The 17449-nt window shown below is 44.2% G+C and overlaps 1 protein-coding gene across 4 annotated transcripts in view; it reads left to right on the top strand.

Annotated features, from left to right (window-relative positions):
* Positions 1-17449, top strand: part of LOC123503466 — a 200420-nt gene that overhangs the window by 109079 nt on the left and 73892 nt on the right. For all 4 annotated transcript variants that reach the window (XM_045253251.1, XM_045253252.1, XM_045253249.1 and 1 more), the window contains exon 4: positions 7921-8581. In XM_045253251.1, coding sequence (XP_045109186.1) covers positions 7921-8581 — 661 coding nt within the window. The remainder of the gene's footprint in view (positions 1-7920; positions 8582-17449) is intronic.

Below are 17449 nucleotides of genomic sequence, written 5' to 3'. Positions count from 1 at the left end.
CGTCCCCCTCCTCTCCACTCCACCACGCCATTCATGTCCATGCACGTGTGTGTGTGTGTGTGTGTGTGTGTGTGTGTGTGTGTGTGTGTGTGTGTGTGTGTGTGTGTTTATACCTTCAGTTCCACCTCAGCCGCAGCCCGCCCCCAGCGTTCGGTAGGTCAAAGAGTAGTGTGATGGCAGCGCTGTGTTGACGTTCTGCCGGTGGCTTGTGAATCACGAGTGACCCTCAGCGGGGGAACAAAACAAACAAGAAGAGAAGACACATTGTTAAAGGAGACAGGGCGAGAGATGGAAGGCTGGAAACAGTGACTCCTCCTCCTGGCCCTCTTCTTCTTCCTCCTCCTGGTCCTTCCTTCTTGCCCGTCCCTCCTGCCGTCGTGAAATCGTACTCTCTCTTATTAAATGTTCCGTGCCTGTTATTAGTGACGATGCAAGAGCTAAAACTGCTGCTCGGGGAATGAGATTGCGAGTAATTACCCAACAAAACTGCGCGGAGCTACGGAAGATGAGGCAAAGGATGTGTATACTTAAAACCTAATCGCGTGAGAGATAGAACCAGAAAAGTGTGTCAGATGTACAAGTAATATACGCACTTATTCTGTTCCACCCTGAGCAACAATCTACGTGTACAAAATGTGAATGAAAGAAGTAAAGTGCGAGAAAAAAAATTAAAAAGCAATCATTACTAGATTTATTGTCCCTTTCTGTTTGTGAAGAGCTGCAGTGTTTAATCTAAAGTAGAGATGCTGGATAGTAAAGGTGAAGAAGACGCTTAGATCACATTGCACCTTGAGTCTTCGCGTATTGAGGCCAAGCGCGTGCGTGTCTGTCTGTCTGCCACCAGCACCACCATGAGTCGTCCACCATTCATGTCTCCGGTACCACCACCACCACCACTACCAGCAGCACAACTTCGCGGGGTTTGTCTTACGCTTCAGACCGGCCGTGATTTAACGCTAGTAATCGACATATCACCTTGAACGAGGCGGCTACTGCCCTCTCACCAAACCTACGCACAGGCACGTGGCGCGAAGAGGAGGGAGGGAGGGCGGGCCGCAGGGAGGGAAGGAAGAGGGAGAGCGGAGGAGAGGGGGAGTGAGAGGAGACCGGAATCACCAGTTCAACTTGAAGAGTATGGGGCGTCCCTCGTGATCACGTTTGTTGGCTCTTTATTTGGTGCTAGGAAACTGCGGCCAGCGAGCGGAGGGAGGTTGTCTCCTGACGCTGGCCTATCCGCACATACATACATTCATAAATTCATCTATCCATTCATCCGTTCATTTATCCGTTCATTTATCCATCCGTCCATCCATTGGTCTTCTTTTCAATTCTTCAATCCATCCCTCCATTCACCTATTCATCCATTCATGCATTTATCCACTCTTTTCATTCATCCATTCATCTCAAGGTCAGTGTAGAGTTACTTGTGTGTGTGTGTGTGTGTGTGTGTGTGTGTGTGTGTGTGTGTGTGTGTGTGTGTGTGTGTGTGTGTTATGTACGTATGCCATAATACGCCCACAAACAATGTGAATTAAATACGAACACCACTTTGTCCACCCCTCATCCGTGTGTGTCAACAGATCGTCAGGCAAATTACACATATATATTTGTATTCAAAAGCGAGAGGTAAAAGAATCCTAGAAACAAATCTGATTTACATTTTATTGTGCTGCTGCTACACCCCCTTCCTTCCCTTCCTTCCCTTCCTCAGACCCTCCCTTCCCCTTGTTGCTGCCCTCCACCTCTCCACCTTACCACGAACAGCAGAAAAAGAAGATAAAATTAGTATTGATTGTGAGTTATATAAGTAAATTCTTTAAGTTTTCTTGCTAATGTCATGATGCAGTACTCCTTCTAAGGCTATCAACCATTAATCTTTATTCGTAGCTAAGGCCCGTATTCTGAAACTCTTTGCTCTCTCACCACGACTATCCTTAAAGGCCACAGAGATGATTAGCCGTATTTTCGAGAGTGTTTCTCTAGTTGATGCTATAAAAATCTTGTTAATCTTTCTCTAGAACCGTAAAAACACCTTCAAAAACTCGTGTAAATTTAAATAAACCTTTTGAAATAGAGGTGAAGCATAGAAGTGTTTGAGAATACGAACCTTATACAAATCATCTCTTCTTTGTGTTTAAGTTTACTCTAGCCATTATTGTGTGTTTCTGGGGTTCGTGGTACTAACCAAAGCGGCGCCACTAGCATCACTCTTATCGCTCCTGTTACTGTGAATTACCGAGCTGTGATTGAATATGAAGCGCGTGTGTTTGTTGAGTGTAGCGGCAGTGCTTTTGTGATAAGTCAGCTATTTTCCATGGTAATCCCTTAATGGTCTAATCTCCCCCATTGCTAATATGCTTGTTTCATTATTTATATTCTACAGCAAATGTGCCTCGATAACATTACTCTTCAGTTCCACTTCTCCCCCTCTTGTTGTGTCGATTTGTTACGCTTTTCCACGCGTGTTGTCCTTGGTCCTGTGTTTTCCATGTTAAGCTTCACCGATCGTCCCTGTTTTGTCTCAGTTTGTATAGTAATTTTATCAAGTGGTGGTGTTATCATTGCTTGCCTCGATTAGCCTCAGTTATCCTCATTGGAGAGAGAGAGAGAGAGAGAGAGAGAGAGAGAGAGAGAGAGAGAGAGAGAGATGGGGCGGTAAACAGAAAGAAAATAAAAAGACAGAACTCAGTAGATTGATATGAAAGACAGTTGAGAGAAAATAAACTTTGATAAACATTAGAGAAAAGAAGTCATAAGCCACCATTGCACACACACACACACACACACACACACACACACACACACACACACACACACACACACACACACACACACACACACACACACACACACACACACACACACACACACACACACACACACACACACTGCGCTGAGTTTTTCCCTTCCTCGGAATAATTATTTTCTTTCCTGCTCTGAATCTAAAAGTTTCCATTTTCATAACTCTTTTATTTATTTAGGTTGAGTTTCTTCTACCTGATATATTTTTTTTTCATTGGAGGAGTGACGAGCGGATATATTATTGATCTTATTGATGTATTGTCAGATTACGTGTTTTCTTTTGCTTTAGGTATTATGAAAATCATTTTAATTCAACTTGGAATTATATTCTCTTAACCTCTTCAGTACCATGACAGGTTTTCATATTTATTCTGCTTACAATTTGATGATTTTATACAGCTTTAGAAACTTATGAGGGACTAAAATAGTGAATACTTTGACTATTAATCTTCTGACCACCATAGACCCTTCCTAATGTAAGTAAAATCGTCTAATCACATCCAAAACTCATAATAAAAATGTGTCCCAGTAATGAAAGGGTTAAGCACTCGAGATCATTTCTAGTCACTTATTGAATACTGCGTCATATTTATTTACTGTATCCCGTCCAACACTTGAGGTTTAGAAATGTTTACAGTTCTGAATGAGTAATGGATATTTGTTCACTTAACGGTGTCATAGTCGAGTTTCTTTTGCTTAGACATATTATTTTCATGTTGGTTTATGATTTCACGTATTCATTTAGGTGAATTAATTTGAGTGAGAATCCATTTCCCTCCCTTGTCTCAGTAATGTTATCTTTTTTTTCTACTTTTCTGTTGTGTTCTTTGCGTGACAATCTTCGTTTTACCTTCCATTAGCTTTTTATTTGTCAATTCTACGAAAGTCTTCATTCGTGTTAGTGAAATTAGATGATGCAACAATATCATCCTTTCCTCTTTTCTGTTCATCACTTTATATTTCATTTCACTCTTATTTATTTTCATCCCTCCCTTGTTTCCTTTCTCTCACCCTCACGTCCTTCCTTCCTTCCTGCTCTCCTTTACCGTTCCCCTCCATCCTCTCACACACCCGTTCCCTCCTCCTCCCAGCCGCCCCTCTCACCTCCCGCACGGACCGCTATTGTCAATATGTGATTATAAAAGTTAATGTTGTGATTTTGCTCCGGTATTGCCTCGAAACTGTAAAATGTAATTGCTTTTTTTCGTTCTATTTGCGCATGCGTCGCCGTCCGCTCGTGATATTTTTCCCTTTCCTTTTTTCCCTCTCTTTGTACGTCCCTGAACAGCCTTCCATCCCCCCGCCACCCTCTCTCTCTCTCTCTCTCTCTCTCTCTCTCTCTCTCTCTCTCTCTCTCTGGCTCGGTTTTTTTTCGCTATTTTTTTTTTTTTCGCTTCGTCTGTCATTAAAAATATTAGTTGCATTTTAGTGGATGTGTTTTGTGTGTATACATCTCACAGTCCCTCCCTCCCTTCCTCTCTCTCTCTCTCTCTCTCTCTCTCTCTCTCTCTCTCCCTCTCTCTCCCTCTTCCTCCCTCTCATCCTTCCCCTCTCGCCCTGTATTCCTTCCCCTCTCTCTCCCTCTCTATGACAAAGGTAACAAAGCGAAGATATTCTGTAGCGGGGGAACATAGGGAGGGATAGGTAAAGTATAGAGAGGAGAGGGAATCACTGCCAGCCACTGAGAGAGAAGTCAAGAGGCAGACGACGAGGTAGAAGAGAGAAATGTGAGGTTATTCATAGTAAATAATCAAATATAATATAACAGAATACATTTTCCACTCCGTTTTAGACTTACCGTTGAATAAAAGATGTATTCAAGAGATGCTGTCGTTTCAGTGGTTCAGTGTTGAGAAGGTGAGGACGATCTGGATGGATAATTAGATATACAGGTACAGTTTCAGTTACTCACATCTCATTAACCTTCCTCATACTTTTAACATCAAGCTAACGCCACTTTACGGCAAGATTGAAGGAAATGGAAAGGTTAAAGAATGATAGTTAAATATTCACCTACGAAATAAACTGTCAGGTTCTTTTAAGCCTTTCCTAGTCTCTCAGAGTGGAAAATAAATAATGCATTTCAGATTTAGCCTCACTTCTTTCACCGAGCTTAAAAAGAAAGATAGAAAGAAAAGTTTTGTCAAAATAACTCATTGAATTTACGCGCTCAGGTAAGTTAATAAGTAAGGAAGGGTGTCACATATTAAGTCTGTATTTTGTGTCCGTAAATCGCGTAGAAATTAATATAAGGACCAATGAAAGGATTAGTATTGAGAACTTCACAAATCAGGATGCGATAGACAGAGGCATAATTATCAGTTACAGACTTCTATTGTATTTCTGAAGCATTATGCGACACATGACACTACCACCACCACCACCACCACTCACCACTCACCGCTCACCAATCAGGACAGCTGCGCAGAATAAATCGTCCATTCCTTCCCTAATATTTCTTGCTGACTAAAAGCGGCGAACAGAAAATACAGGCAAGAACCAATGACTCTCCATCGACCGAACCAAAACACCTGGAAAAAAGGAAAAATTAAAAAAAAAAAGCGGAGAACGTAATATACGGACGATTGAACCAGTGCTGTCAGGGTTCCATGGCGTGGCGGCAGCACCACCACCACCACCACCGGGTCTGAAGTGCTGGGTGCTTGTTGGCCACCGGTGCTGCCTCCTCTACCCCCCCAGACCCCACCAAGCCATTATACCTCGCACCGGGAGAGGCAGGAACTAAACTCGGGTCGTTCACTGTTAGCTGTAATGTCCTGCGCCGTTCAGTGGAGGTCATCAGAACCCATTGAGGCAGAAGGGTGAGTGGTGGTGGTGGTGGTGCAGGTGGTGGTGGTAGTGGTGGAGGTGGTGGTACGTCCTTCACTCCGCCACTCTTTTCCCTAGTCAGAATCTCCCACACAGACGGAGGAAAATGTTATTAAAATTGTATGTATGTTTCTCTCTTGCTTCCTCTCTCTCTCTCTCTCTCTCTCTCTCTCTCTCTCTCTCTCTCTCTCTCTCTCTCTCTCTCTCTCTCTCTCTCTCTCTCTCTCTCTCTCTCTCTCTCTCTCTCTCTCTCTCAACGTTACTCATCAAGCGGGGCAAAAAAAAGTGTATCAGCCATCGCGAGATTTTGTAAACTTTGTATGTTCTGGTGCACAACATACGAATTTGTTGCAGCACACTGTATCGCGCAATTATTTTAATAGGATTCGTACCGAAAAAGTATAGCCATCACACACACACACACACACACACACACACACACACACACACACACACACACACACACACAAAACAATACTTCGTCGTTTCATTCATTTGTATAAATAAATAAACGAAGCTAAACGTTCGAAAGCGCGTAGGTTGAAAACAATAGTCTTTCCTTTGTGTTGAGTAAGCCTTTTAAAATCTGCAAAAAAAAAAGACAGGACTATTTAGATTTTGATTGATAAAAAAAAGACATGCACTCGTGTTCTGCTAACACTTTTGCTTCTAGATGTTGCCGTGGATAGAATGTCTCGATGTGTGGAGGCGTTGTGAGATTACACCGCGGGAAGGGAGAGGAAAGTGTGGGAGAAACGAGTGAGAACGGAGTGATGACTGTGAGTAGACGAGAGTGGTAGTGATGAGACCGGGAGAAATTTTGTAGTGAGAGTGGCTACATGGTGAAGCTGGGAGTGGCAGGCTAGACTCGGTGTGGCGGTGTGGTAGGACGGGGAGCAGCGGCGTCGTAGGTGTGCGCGGCTACCTGGTAGAGGGAGGCAGTGTGGAGGAGGCAGCATAAGTAAGGAGGTAGGGGCGACGGAGTTAGGAAAGGAAAGGGGAACAAAACTTGAGCTGAGGGATAATAATAGTTTGGGAAGAAGTTAATTTCTTTGCCCGCCTCACTGTCGTTTCTCTTCCCTTAGCGGCTGCGTGTTCTTTTCTCTCCTGACACGGGGAGCAGGTCGACACTAATTAAAATGGGTTGCGTGGAGCGATCATTGAGGCGGCGGACCATTGTTAGCATATTTTTACATGGAGCCTTTAAAAATAACTTAAACTATGCTGAGGGACGAGTCATATAAAGAACAAAATCAAGCCCAGTGGGAGGTGAGTAGCGTGTCTGTCTAGCTCCTCCCCTGTGGTGGTGTGTAGCGGCAGAAGTGTTGTCTGGAACACTCGTCACTTCTGTGGATCACAGAATGGGAACGTCTCAGGAATGGAGGAGCGTATACGGTGATAGAGTTCAGCTTTAATCCCATCGAAATTAAGTATTATTTGTTTCTCTACTGTGCACGACTCTTTTTTTTTCACGGTCGAAAAAAAAAACAGTTTTAGAGAACAGTGTTTGCTTGGAGTCATTTATTTGCAGTGGCTACCATCGCGACCAGTGGCTCGCCTTGACACCAACACAACACACTAATGGTCTCAGTGGATTTGTTAGCATAACAATTCTCGCCGGTGCGGACACCTTACAACATTGTTCCGGAACATCGACGCACTGCGGTCTTGGTGGCTTGTTCTTTTCCATACCTTCTCGATTCTTCATGAACACGGACGCCTATTCTTCTTCCTTAGAATATAGAACATTTTACCGAAATGTGATGGATAGTTTTCTTTTTCGCATCCATTATACGTAAATCAACAGGTGTTGCATTACTTGTTTTAGTCGCGAGAAGCATGTTGGCTCAATGTGGCGCTGCGGCTCTGTGGCTGAGGAGCAAAGGATTGGTTCACGTGGATGCGTCTTTGGTCTTCAATGTTCTAACGCACCACGACCCGCCAGAAGAGCGTCTCGTGTACTCAGACTGGCCACGCTTCACAGCTCGCAGCCATGGAAGCCTCAAACACGACATTTAAGCTCCAATGGTCGTGAATGCCGTGCACACCACTGCATGCATTGTATAGTTTACTGAGGGTGCATGACTGGGGCGGAATTGATGTCTCCGGATGTTCTTCAAAGGGAGAGTAGATGAGAGGGTTGGGGGGGTCGTGGTAGGGGTTCAACAGGTGGCGCTGCTCACCTGTGTGGAGCAGCGGACCACCTAATCAATGCTTGGCCGCCGTGCCATGATCAATACCTGTTGACTACCACTGTCTGACACTGTTATGTTTGTCTCCTTCCACCAGGCGGCTGTACGACACCCGGGAGGTGGCGGCGCCAGAACTACGCCCGCCACCCGCCGACCTCCTGCAGTCCAAGGTCAAGGAGCAGGAGACCACGGTGCTGGGAGGCGTTGGGGGAGTGAGGGAGGAGGATGAGAGGCGCGTGGCCATACGCATCAAGCTGTGTGGGGAGTGCGGTGCGCGCCATGTGGCGGGAACGTGCCCCTTCACCCGCCCCACGCACGTCCTGCCGGACTCCTGCCCGCCCCCCACCCCGCACACCCACGAACTCCCACAACAAAACGGCGTGATCGTGGCCCCGCCCCACAGGGAGTCTCCAGTGAACCTGTCTGGAGGCGGTGGAGGGGCGGGGCGGGAGGAGGAGAGAGAGACGGAGACTTGGCGTGACCCTCAGCGGCCTGGCTCTCCTACTTCGTACGCCCGCACCTCCCTTCCTCCCGGCCTGGCCCTGGAGCGGCGGGTGCTGCCACCCCCGAGTGACAACAACGTGGACAGCGACAATGACGTCGGTGTGGTGGGAGTGACGCAGATCCCCGGGCGGCAGGTGGAGGTGGTGGTGGCCCGCGCCGCCATCACCCGCTACACCCAGCTAGGTCCCGTGGTGGGCGTGCCCGTGCGGGAAAGGGACATCCCCGACGACTTCTGCATGGTGAACCTGTGGGAGGTGAGTACCGCCTCGCCAGATCAACCAGTCGCCACACACACACACACACACACACACACACACACACACACACACACACACACACACACACACACACACACACACACACACACACACACACACATACACATTGCCACTGTTTTCATTCTATGTAACATTTAAATTTACACGAATTAAGGTGAATGACTGGATTAGTATTTACTGTTAATAGATATGTTCTTGTTTTTCTTGCTGCCATTACTGGCGATGGTGGTGGTGGTGGTTTTGTTGATTATATATATATATATATATATATATATATATATATATATATATATATATATATATATATATATATATATATATATATATATATATATAAGAAAAATGTCGAAAGCTGAATCCTAAATCGTAGTTATGGTAAGATTATTGTGCTCGTCCTAACTTTAATTGTGACTTGGGTCAAGCGAGGCAGCTGGTCGGAGAGGCAGGGACGGCATTAACGTGTCTCTTAAGAAGCACCACGCTAAAAACATATAATCTTGCTGCAGCAACACAGGCTGCACCTTAAGTGCATCTGTGCCCTAACGACGCACCCGAGCCTTGATGTAGGAAAAAAGTAGATGGCTTGATAGACATCAAAGGCATCGCGGCATACCCGCTGTCTCGCGGGAAGATGGGAAGCAGCACACTGATGTAATAACATATTATAATCTCCAGTTGAGGGTCGCCCACCAGCCTTCTCCAGGCGAGGAAGTGTGCGGCGCAGAGTGGGGGAGAAAGGTCAAACACGCGGGACACGCCGGCCAGGAAATATTAATGCATACCGCGGGTTTCTGGGGCCGAGCGCCGGGAGAGGGGATCACGTGGCGGCGTAGGGAACTCCCAGGGATTTCTCTGCTCAGTTTTACTTTTACCTGAAATAATGGTCACTCATTCTCCAGCGTGAGGCATGAACCTGTCGCTGCACGCTACTGTTGCTGATGCTGCTGCTGTTGTTGCCGCTGGTGCTGCTCGGGAGCTCAAGTGGTGCTGTGTACACACTAATATGTTCAACTAAAATTTATAATATCCTGTAAAATCTGTAAAAATGTATGTGTTTTGATGCACAACACACTGCTCTCTCTCTCTCTCTCTCTCTCTCTCTCTCTCTCTCTCTCTCTCTCTCTCTCTCTCTCTCTCTCTCTCTAATAATAATAATAATAATAATAATAATAATAACAATAACTGTAATGATTACAGTAATAGTAGTAGTAGTAATAATAATAATAATAATAATAATAATAATAATAATAATAATAATAATAATAATGATAATAATAATAATAATAATAACAATAATAATAATACACCGTTATATTGAAGTCACCCTCGATAGATATAAAAACTGCAAATACCAATAATGACATATTAGCCAAACAAACCAAGATTCCTGGCAACATCAGAGTCACCTACGTCACACTCTCCCCTCCTTCCCTAGATGAATACTGCACCACTTCACCCCACGTACTAACAGAATAATATTGCTACACGTCGAATTTCTGCAGCAGTAGCCTGAAGATCCGAGGAAGTGTTATAAACAGTTTTGAGGAAGGGAGTGAGCACTGTACCTTGCTGTGTAAATAATTTGTTGTATTATGGCTGCCAGCTTACCTGCCTCTCCTCTCCCTCCCTTCGCCGCCTGCGCCAGCCTGACAACTCCCGGCGGCGGTGCGTCTCCGGAGATAGATGGGGAGAGAGAGAGAAAGAGAGATAGAGAGAAAGATATAGGGGAAGTCAGACATACAGTGAGAGAGAAATAAATCGAAACAGTGACTATCCTTTCATGCTATTCGACATTTTTTTTTTTTCCGTCCCCATCATCCAGTTGTCTTATATTCTACTTTTGATCAATCTGTGAATTTTACGAAGAAACATGACATTAATCTCTTGTACAATAACTTAACCTACAGTAACTTTACATAAACTGGCTTGTTCTGTTTTTGATAAAGCAATCCAACTGAACAATTAAGGTAACGCTGTCTGATGTTACCCTTATCTCACCTTACCTCATCTTATTTTACCTTACTTTACCTCACCTTGCCTTATCTTATCTTGCCTTACCTCACCTCACCTTACCTTACCTTACTTTATCATTCATTACTTTCCGTCCTTACCCTTCCTTTCCATTTTCTTCCATTCTTTTCTCTCTTTTATTTACTTTCCCTTCCCTTCCCTTCCTTTTTCTTGCCTTGCCTTGCCTTGCCTTCCCTTTCCTTCCCATCCCTTTCCTTCCCATCCCTTCCCTTCCCTAACTTTACCTTACCATACCTAACATTGCCTATGAAACTGAGCCAGCGACCCAGATAACAAAAGACTGACAACCACTGACCCTTCACCCAGCACTCGCCGCGGCCTGGTCTGTACCGAGAACACAGGCAAGGGAGGGGAGAGCTGAGGGACGCAAGGCTACCAACTTCTCTCAGTTCTTCCCTCCTGAAAAAAAAAAGAAAGTCGCTGAACCCTGTAACTCGACTCTCATCCCTCCGAGGTGCAGAAGAAGGGGAAAATAAAAGGTTGGAAAGGCAAGGGAGAGGGAGAAGGGTATCCACTCTGTACACAGCGCCTGCCTGCATCCCTGTCTGCTTCCCTCCCTTGTTTTCTTGATATTTTCTTGGTTTGCATCGTTTCAAATTGTTAGCTTCTCTATTGTGGTCTTGATGATGACTAAGTGTGATGATAAAATGAAGGACGCACTGAATAATAAGAATAAAGATGGAAAGAAGAATGATACCAAAAAGAAAAGAGGGAAAAGAATTTTTAAAACTTATCCTTTCTTGGCGCTGCGCTGTGGCATGCTAAGGAGAGACAAAAAAAAAAAAAAAAAAAGGCTGGAGGAAGAAAAGAAATGAAGGAAGGTTTCGATCTTCTCTTGTTTCCTTAGAGTGAAAAGTTTCTGGAGTTATGACTATCTGTTCTGAGTTCAGTAGGATATTACTGCCCTCAGCGATACCTGTGGAATTAAGACAGAACAAAAAGAATAATAAAGAAGAGATGAATAAGATAAAATAAAAAGCTTGCTCGTAATGGCGTTGTTGAAAATCAAATGGTAGAAAAGAGAGAGAGAGAGAGAGAGAGAGAGAGAGAGAGAGAATGGTTTTTACTTATGAATAATAATAATGATAATAATAATAATAATAATAATAATAATAATAATAATAATAATAATAATAATAATAATAATAATAATAGAAACTGCAACAATAACCACAGTAATTATCTCTGCGACAGAAGAAACACCACCTGTCTGTCTTCACGTCTGTCTGTCTGTCTGTCTGTTATCCATACTCGAGTTATTTTGCAGCCGCCATAACAAAATGAGCGCCACTTAATTACAAACGTATCATTATGTATATTATTATTTTTGTTATCCAGAAACAAGAGACGATACGAGGAATGTTAGGTATTAGGCAACTCTCTCTCTCTCTCTCTCTCTCTCTCTCTCTCTCTCTCTCTCTCTCTCTCTCTCTCTCTCTAATTGTATTCCAAAGTGGTTTTTTTACGTGTTTTTCTGTTTTGCTCTGTTTTTTCTCTCCTTTTTTTTTATTTTCCCTCCATCTTTCATTAGTGACTGAAGTGCATCTCCTTCATTACACGAGTAACAGGGCCCTTGTGGGGAATTACAATCTTTGACCTCGATCATTATACCCGTTTTCTTTCTGTCCAAACACATGGTTCTGCTCACTCACTCACTCACTCACTCGCTCACTCACTGCTTCATTTCACTTCACTAAATTTTCTCAATCATTCGTCAATCTATGTGCTCGCTCGTTCCGTCCATGTCACTAACTGCACATTACTCACTCACTCATGCAGTCTCACTCATGTATTCAGTCATTTAATGGTCTCAGTCATTCATAGCAAGTTACTCTCTCACTCTATCTCAGTCTCTCACTTTCTCACATTTATTTATTCATTCACTCACCTAACCATTCAGTCCTTCATATCAAGTTACCCTTTCACTCTATTTCATTCTCTCACTCACTTTCTTACTAATGCGTTCCTTCACCTCCTCATTCACTCACTTAATCACTCAGTTGCTCATATCAAGTTAATCTTTCGCTCTATCTCATTCTCACACTCACTTTTTAACATTAACTTACTCGTTCCTTACCTCACTTATTCATTCACATCACTCACTCCACATTAATTTCTCACATTCCACAAGTCTACACTCCGTCACTAACAAAGCAAGAATTTCCACCTCAGAGTTACACAAATCGAGAAGTCAATTATATTTCACATCACGAGTGGTAAAAAAAAAAAAAAATGGCGGTTTGCAGAAAATGATGAAGAATTCCTTAAAACAGTTAGCACTAATGGAATAAACACCGTGAATTAACAAAAGCCGCGGTGTTTCAACAAGGTGTATTGCAGGTTAATTAATTATCATTCTCACCTGAAACTGATTTATTTTATTCATTTATTAAAGTGTTATGTGGATTTTTCTTTTATTTTTTTTGTTTTTCCTTTTTCTTCCTCGTTACGTAATGGTACTTAGTTTGAGTGGTGAAAGAGTGTTAACGAAGGTAAAGGGTAGGTTAGACACTCTCTCTCTCTCTCTCTCTCTCTCTCTCTCTCTCTCTCTCTCTCTCTCTCTCTCTCTCTCTCTCGTTAAAACAATAAGAATAACTCTCATAAACAATATAACGTTATAAAACTACTACTACTACTACTACTACTACCACCACCACCACCACCACTTCCACTACCTTGTGTGTGTGCTCGTGTATGAGATAAAAAGAGAGAGTGTACGCGTGTGTGTGATACTGACAAGAAGACAAAAGCCTGCCAGAAGTCTTAACGAGGCCACAGGTGTGCGTCTGCCTGTGTGTCGCGGCGGCCTTACCTTTGCTGTTATCATTACGGCGAATCCTGCTTGTTGTTGTGCAGAGACACCGCTGATGAAAGACAGATGAGGTGTGGAGATGCGGTTCTAATGCGAAGTTGCTTATGTGAGATGCCGAGAGAGGGAGTAAGAGAGAAGGAGAGAGGGAGAGAGAGTAAAAGCATAAGAAAATAAGGAAGCTGCGAGAAACCATTAGGTCTACATGTGGCTGTCCCTTTATGAAACATCTATATGAAGAGAGAGAGAGAGAGAGAGAGAGAGAGTGAGTGTGTGTGTGTGTGTGTGTGTGTGTGTGTGTGTGTGTGTGTGTGTGTGTGTGTGTGTGTGCGTGTGTGCGTGTGTATGTAATCTACCTTTCTGAACCTGCAAACTAAAACTTACACAATCATTCACCTTGCCCGTATCTCTCTCCCTTCCTCTTTACAATCCCACATCTCTGTCTCTAAATCTAGTCAGTGTAATTTCCCCGCACAATAACCTGATAGGGGCCAAGAGATCTGATACTGCTTGTTCTTCCTAGACACTCCATGCTGTTCCTGCTGCTCTGACGGATACATATTTGCTCCCAATCTTTCCTATCCTAGTTCGAATCCCGACCACTATTCCTTTACCCTCCCTTGGTGTGTTCAATAAATGGGGGCCTGGTAAGGGAAGCTCCGGTGACCTGGATGTTGTCGATCTGGTTCCCTAGTGTAGGCCTGTCCTTCGTAGGCCTAAGAGATGAGACGAATTGGAGGGCCGGGCTGATGCGCCGCTTAGCATTGTGTTCCTCATCTTGCCTTATTCATATGTGTTGTTTTGTTGTTTTGTTTTCTTGGTGATGGTTGTTCTTTTTGTTTGCTTTCTTCTGTTTTTTTTTTATCTATCATTTGTTCTTTTTTATCTTTCTTGCTTCCATTCTTATTTTCTTTCTTTATTATTCTTTAGTATTTCTTTCTTTGTTGCCTTACTCCATTTCCATCCATTCTTCCCTCCTTCCTTTACTTTATACCTCCTTCTCCTCTTAGTCCTCCTCCTCCTCCTCCTCCTCCTCCTCCTCCTCCTCCTCCTCCTCCTCCTCCTCCTCCTCCTCCTCCTCCTCCTCCTTGATCTTATCCTCATCACCACTATTTGTATTGCTACTGTCGGTGCTGTTGTCATCGCCGTCATTGTCACCATCATCATCATCATTCTCAAAGCGCGTCTCTATTTCAGTAAGTGATGGCATTCTTCCCTTTCCTCCCTTCCCTTCCCTTCCCTCCCGTCGGTGTCTCCGTTGCGTCCCCCTTTTGTGTGTGTCGCGCCTCTAGAGTGACGTTACGCCCGGACACCCTACTCACTCTTGTCTACCTGTTAATGCCTTGGATGGACAGCTCTTGTGGCTCCGTGGATTATTTTTTTCTTCAACGTGCCAGTGGTGGGATGGTAAGCTAAGTACAGAAGATTCATAGGTTTGATGTAGGTGTCTGTTCTGTGGCGTTCTGGTATCTAGGTTTGTGTACCTCTAAACAGGCACTAGTGGAGGTTATTAGGGTTTTGCAATAGGATTCTAAATTCCTCTTGTGATTGGTTGAGGTGGGATGGTAAGCTAAGTACAGGAGATTCATAGGTTTGATGTAGGTGTGTGTTCTGAGGTGTTCTGGTATCTAGGTTTGTGTACCTCTAAACAGGCTCTAGTGGAGGTTATTAGGGTTTTGTAAAAGGGTTCTTAATTGTTCATGTGATTGGTTGAGATTTACTTTCTGTTTATTTATCTTTTCACAGGCTGTAGTTGAAGCTATTAGTGTTTTGCAAGGGTGTTTTTATAGTTACAGTGATTTGTTGGAGATTTTTCTTTGTTGACGTACTTTTAACAGACTGTAATTGAGCTTATTATAGTTTTGCAAAAGTGGTTTTCATGGTTCTAATAATTGGTAGTTACTTTTTGCCAGCAGTTCATTACACACTCATAATAACACACCTAATAATCTCTGCCTGTTCTGAAAGCGTTTAGGAATACGATCAACAGACTCATCCGTGCACGAGTAATGTTTCCTTTCGGTCAGCCTATATGATGCCACAGCAGGAGAAAGGTGCGTAGGTGTCAACATAGAAAAAGCTTAGGAACACAAGGATAGAGCTTGATGTGTGCTTCTGGTTACGAATGAAGGCGATGTGGGTGTTCTGTATCCTCCTCGTCCTCTCCTCTTACGTACTTAGCAACGGTAGACTTAACACGAAGAATGGAAGAAAAATAGACCGACACACATAAGTATTGAACGTGGAAACACAAAAAGTACGTACCTTCAGTCCCCAGTGAGTGGTTTTGGTTGTTTGGCTGTGTTCGCTCCCGGCGCTCTTCCCTCGACTGTTCGGCCACCACCAGGGACTTGCTGGCAATAACACGCTGAGGAGGACTCTGGCTTGAGGCCGATGGAAGCCCTCTCAAGATGGGTCTAATGGAACTATCCGCGGTTGAAGACAATGGCTGGTGTAACAATCGCTGGAGGTCGACTGATGAAACCACGTTATTGTTGACCAACAGACTATTAATCATCACTTGTTTACCGCTCAACTTTGGCGTAAACCCGTGTTGTCTGCTGGTCCTTGGTGGCGCTGGTCATCGAGGTGTTATCCTGTTGTTGTCGCTTGAGTGGTTGAGTGGAGTTGAGTTGTTGGTCTGGAGTGTTGCCTCTGGAGTGTCCCTTCCCCATATCTAGCTCTTGTGTTTTCTTTTTTCTCTTTATTTTGTCTTTTCTCTTACTAGCCAAGATTTATTCACTGTGCTGTTTGTTTCATCAGTTTATTTTCAAAGTGGCTAAAGTGGTCGTGCGTTCTTACCCTTTCTGAAATAAAGTAGATAACTGGAACAGATTCAGTAGTCAATTCTTTTCAGAAAATTAGATACAATATACAAAAAAGAGAGAAAAGTAGTTACGTTTTATGCAGGAATCGCCACGTGTAGGCCTATTGCCTTTTTGGAATTTTCCTAAGCCTCTTCTGTTCCCGTGCAATGAAATAATGATGAGTGTGGAGTGTCCTTAACGAAGTGGCAATGTATCCGTTATGAAATAGCCGTGTTCTTGCAGTTGTGGCGGTGTTAACATTGCTGCCTCGTAACTTTTCCTTCCCAGAATCACGACGTTCAGAAAAATGAGATTGCAATGTTGGTAGATGGTGGTGAGGGTGGTGGCGATACTGGTGGTGTTATTCCTGTATCTCCGCACCATCAACACCTCACACTCCCGGGAGGCTACAGGTGAAGGCTCCCCCGCTGCCGTGGATATCAGAGAGGAAAGGGGAGGGGAAATAAAAGGTGTTCCCTAGGGCAGCTCCGCGCACCGCTGCATCGACACGACACCTCTGCCGCCTCTTCTTTCACCCTCTCAACCTTTTCTTCCTCACCATTCCTCTCCCATATATCGACTTTCCAACCTCTTTGTCTCTCTTGCCTTCTTTCCCTCTTCGCTTTGCCCTCCTCCTCCTCCTCCTCCTTCCTCCTCCTCTTTGCCTTTACCTACACCGTCTCATTCATTAGGTGGCCATTATATACTTCCTCTATTGCTCGTTCTATTTTATATTTTTCCCCTCTTTCCTCCTCCTCCTCCTCCTCCTCCTCCTCCTCCTCCTCCTCCTCCTCCTCCTCCTCCTCATCCTCATCCTCCCTCATCCTCCCTCCCTCTTCTTCCTCCTTTATCCGTTCGTCCAACTCCCCTATTATCGACCGCTTTCCCCTATTCTGCCTCCTTTCTCTCTCTCTCTCTCTCTCTCTCTCTCTCTCTCTCTCTCTCTCTCTCTCTCTCTCTCTCTCTCTCTCTCTCTCTCTCTCTCTCTCTCTCTCTCTCTCTCTCTCTCTCTCCTTCAGTGTCACATTTATGTTTCAAAATATGACGTAACTATCACCACCACGTTCACTTCTCGTCCTCTCATCTCCAATCCTCTTCTCTCCTCTCCAATGTCCTCCTCTTCTTCCTCCTCCTCCTCCTCCTCCTCCTCCTCCTCCTCCTCCTCCTCTTCTTCTCCACTCGTCTCCTCCTCTTCCC

The sequence above is a fragment of the Portunus trituberculatus genome, chromosome 14, assembly GCF_017591435.1.
Source record: "Portunus trituberculatus isolate SZX2019 chromosome 14, ASM1759143v1, whole genome shotgun sequence".
Taxonomy (NCBI): domain Eukaryota; kingdom Metazoa; phylum Arthropoda; class Malacostraca; order Decapoda; family Portunidae; genus Portunus; species Portunus trituberculatus.
Note: the sequence above shows the minus strand (reverse complement) of the source record. Positions and strands in the feature narration are given on the sequence as shown.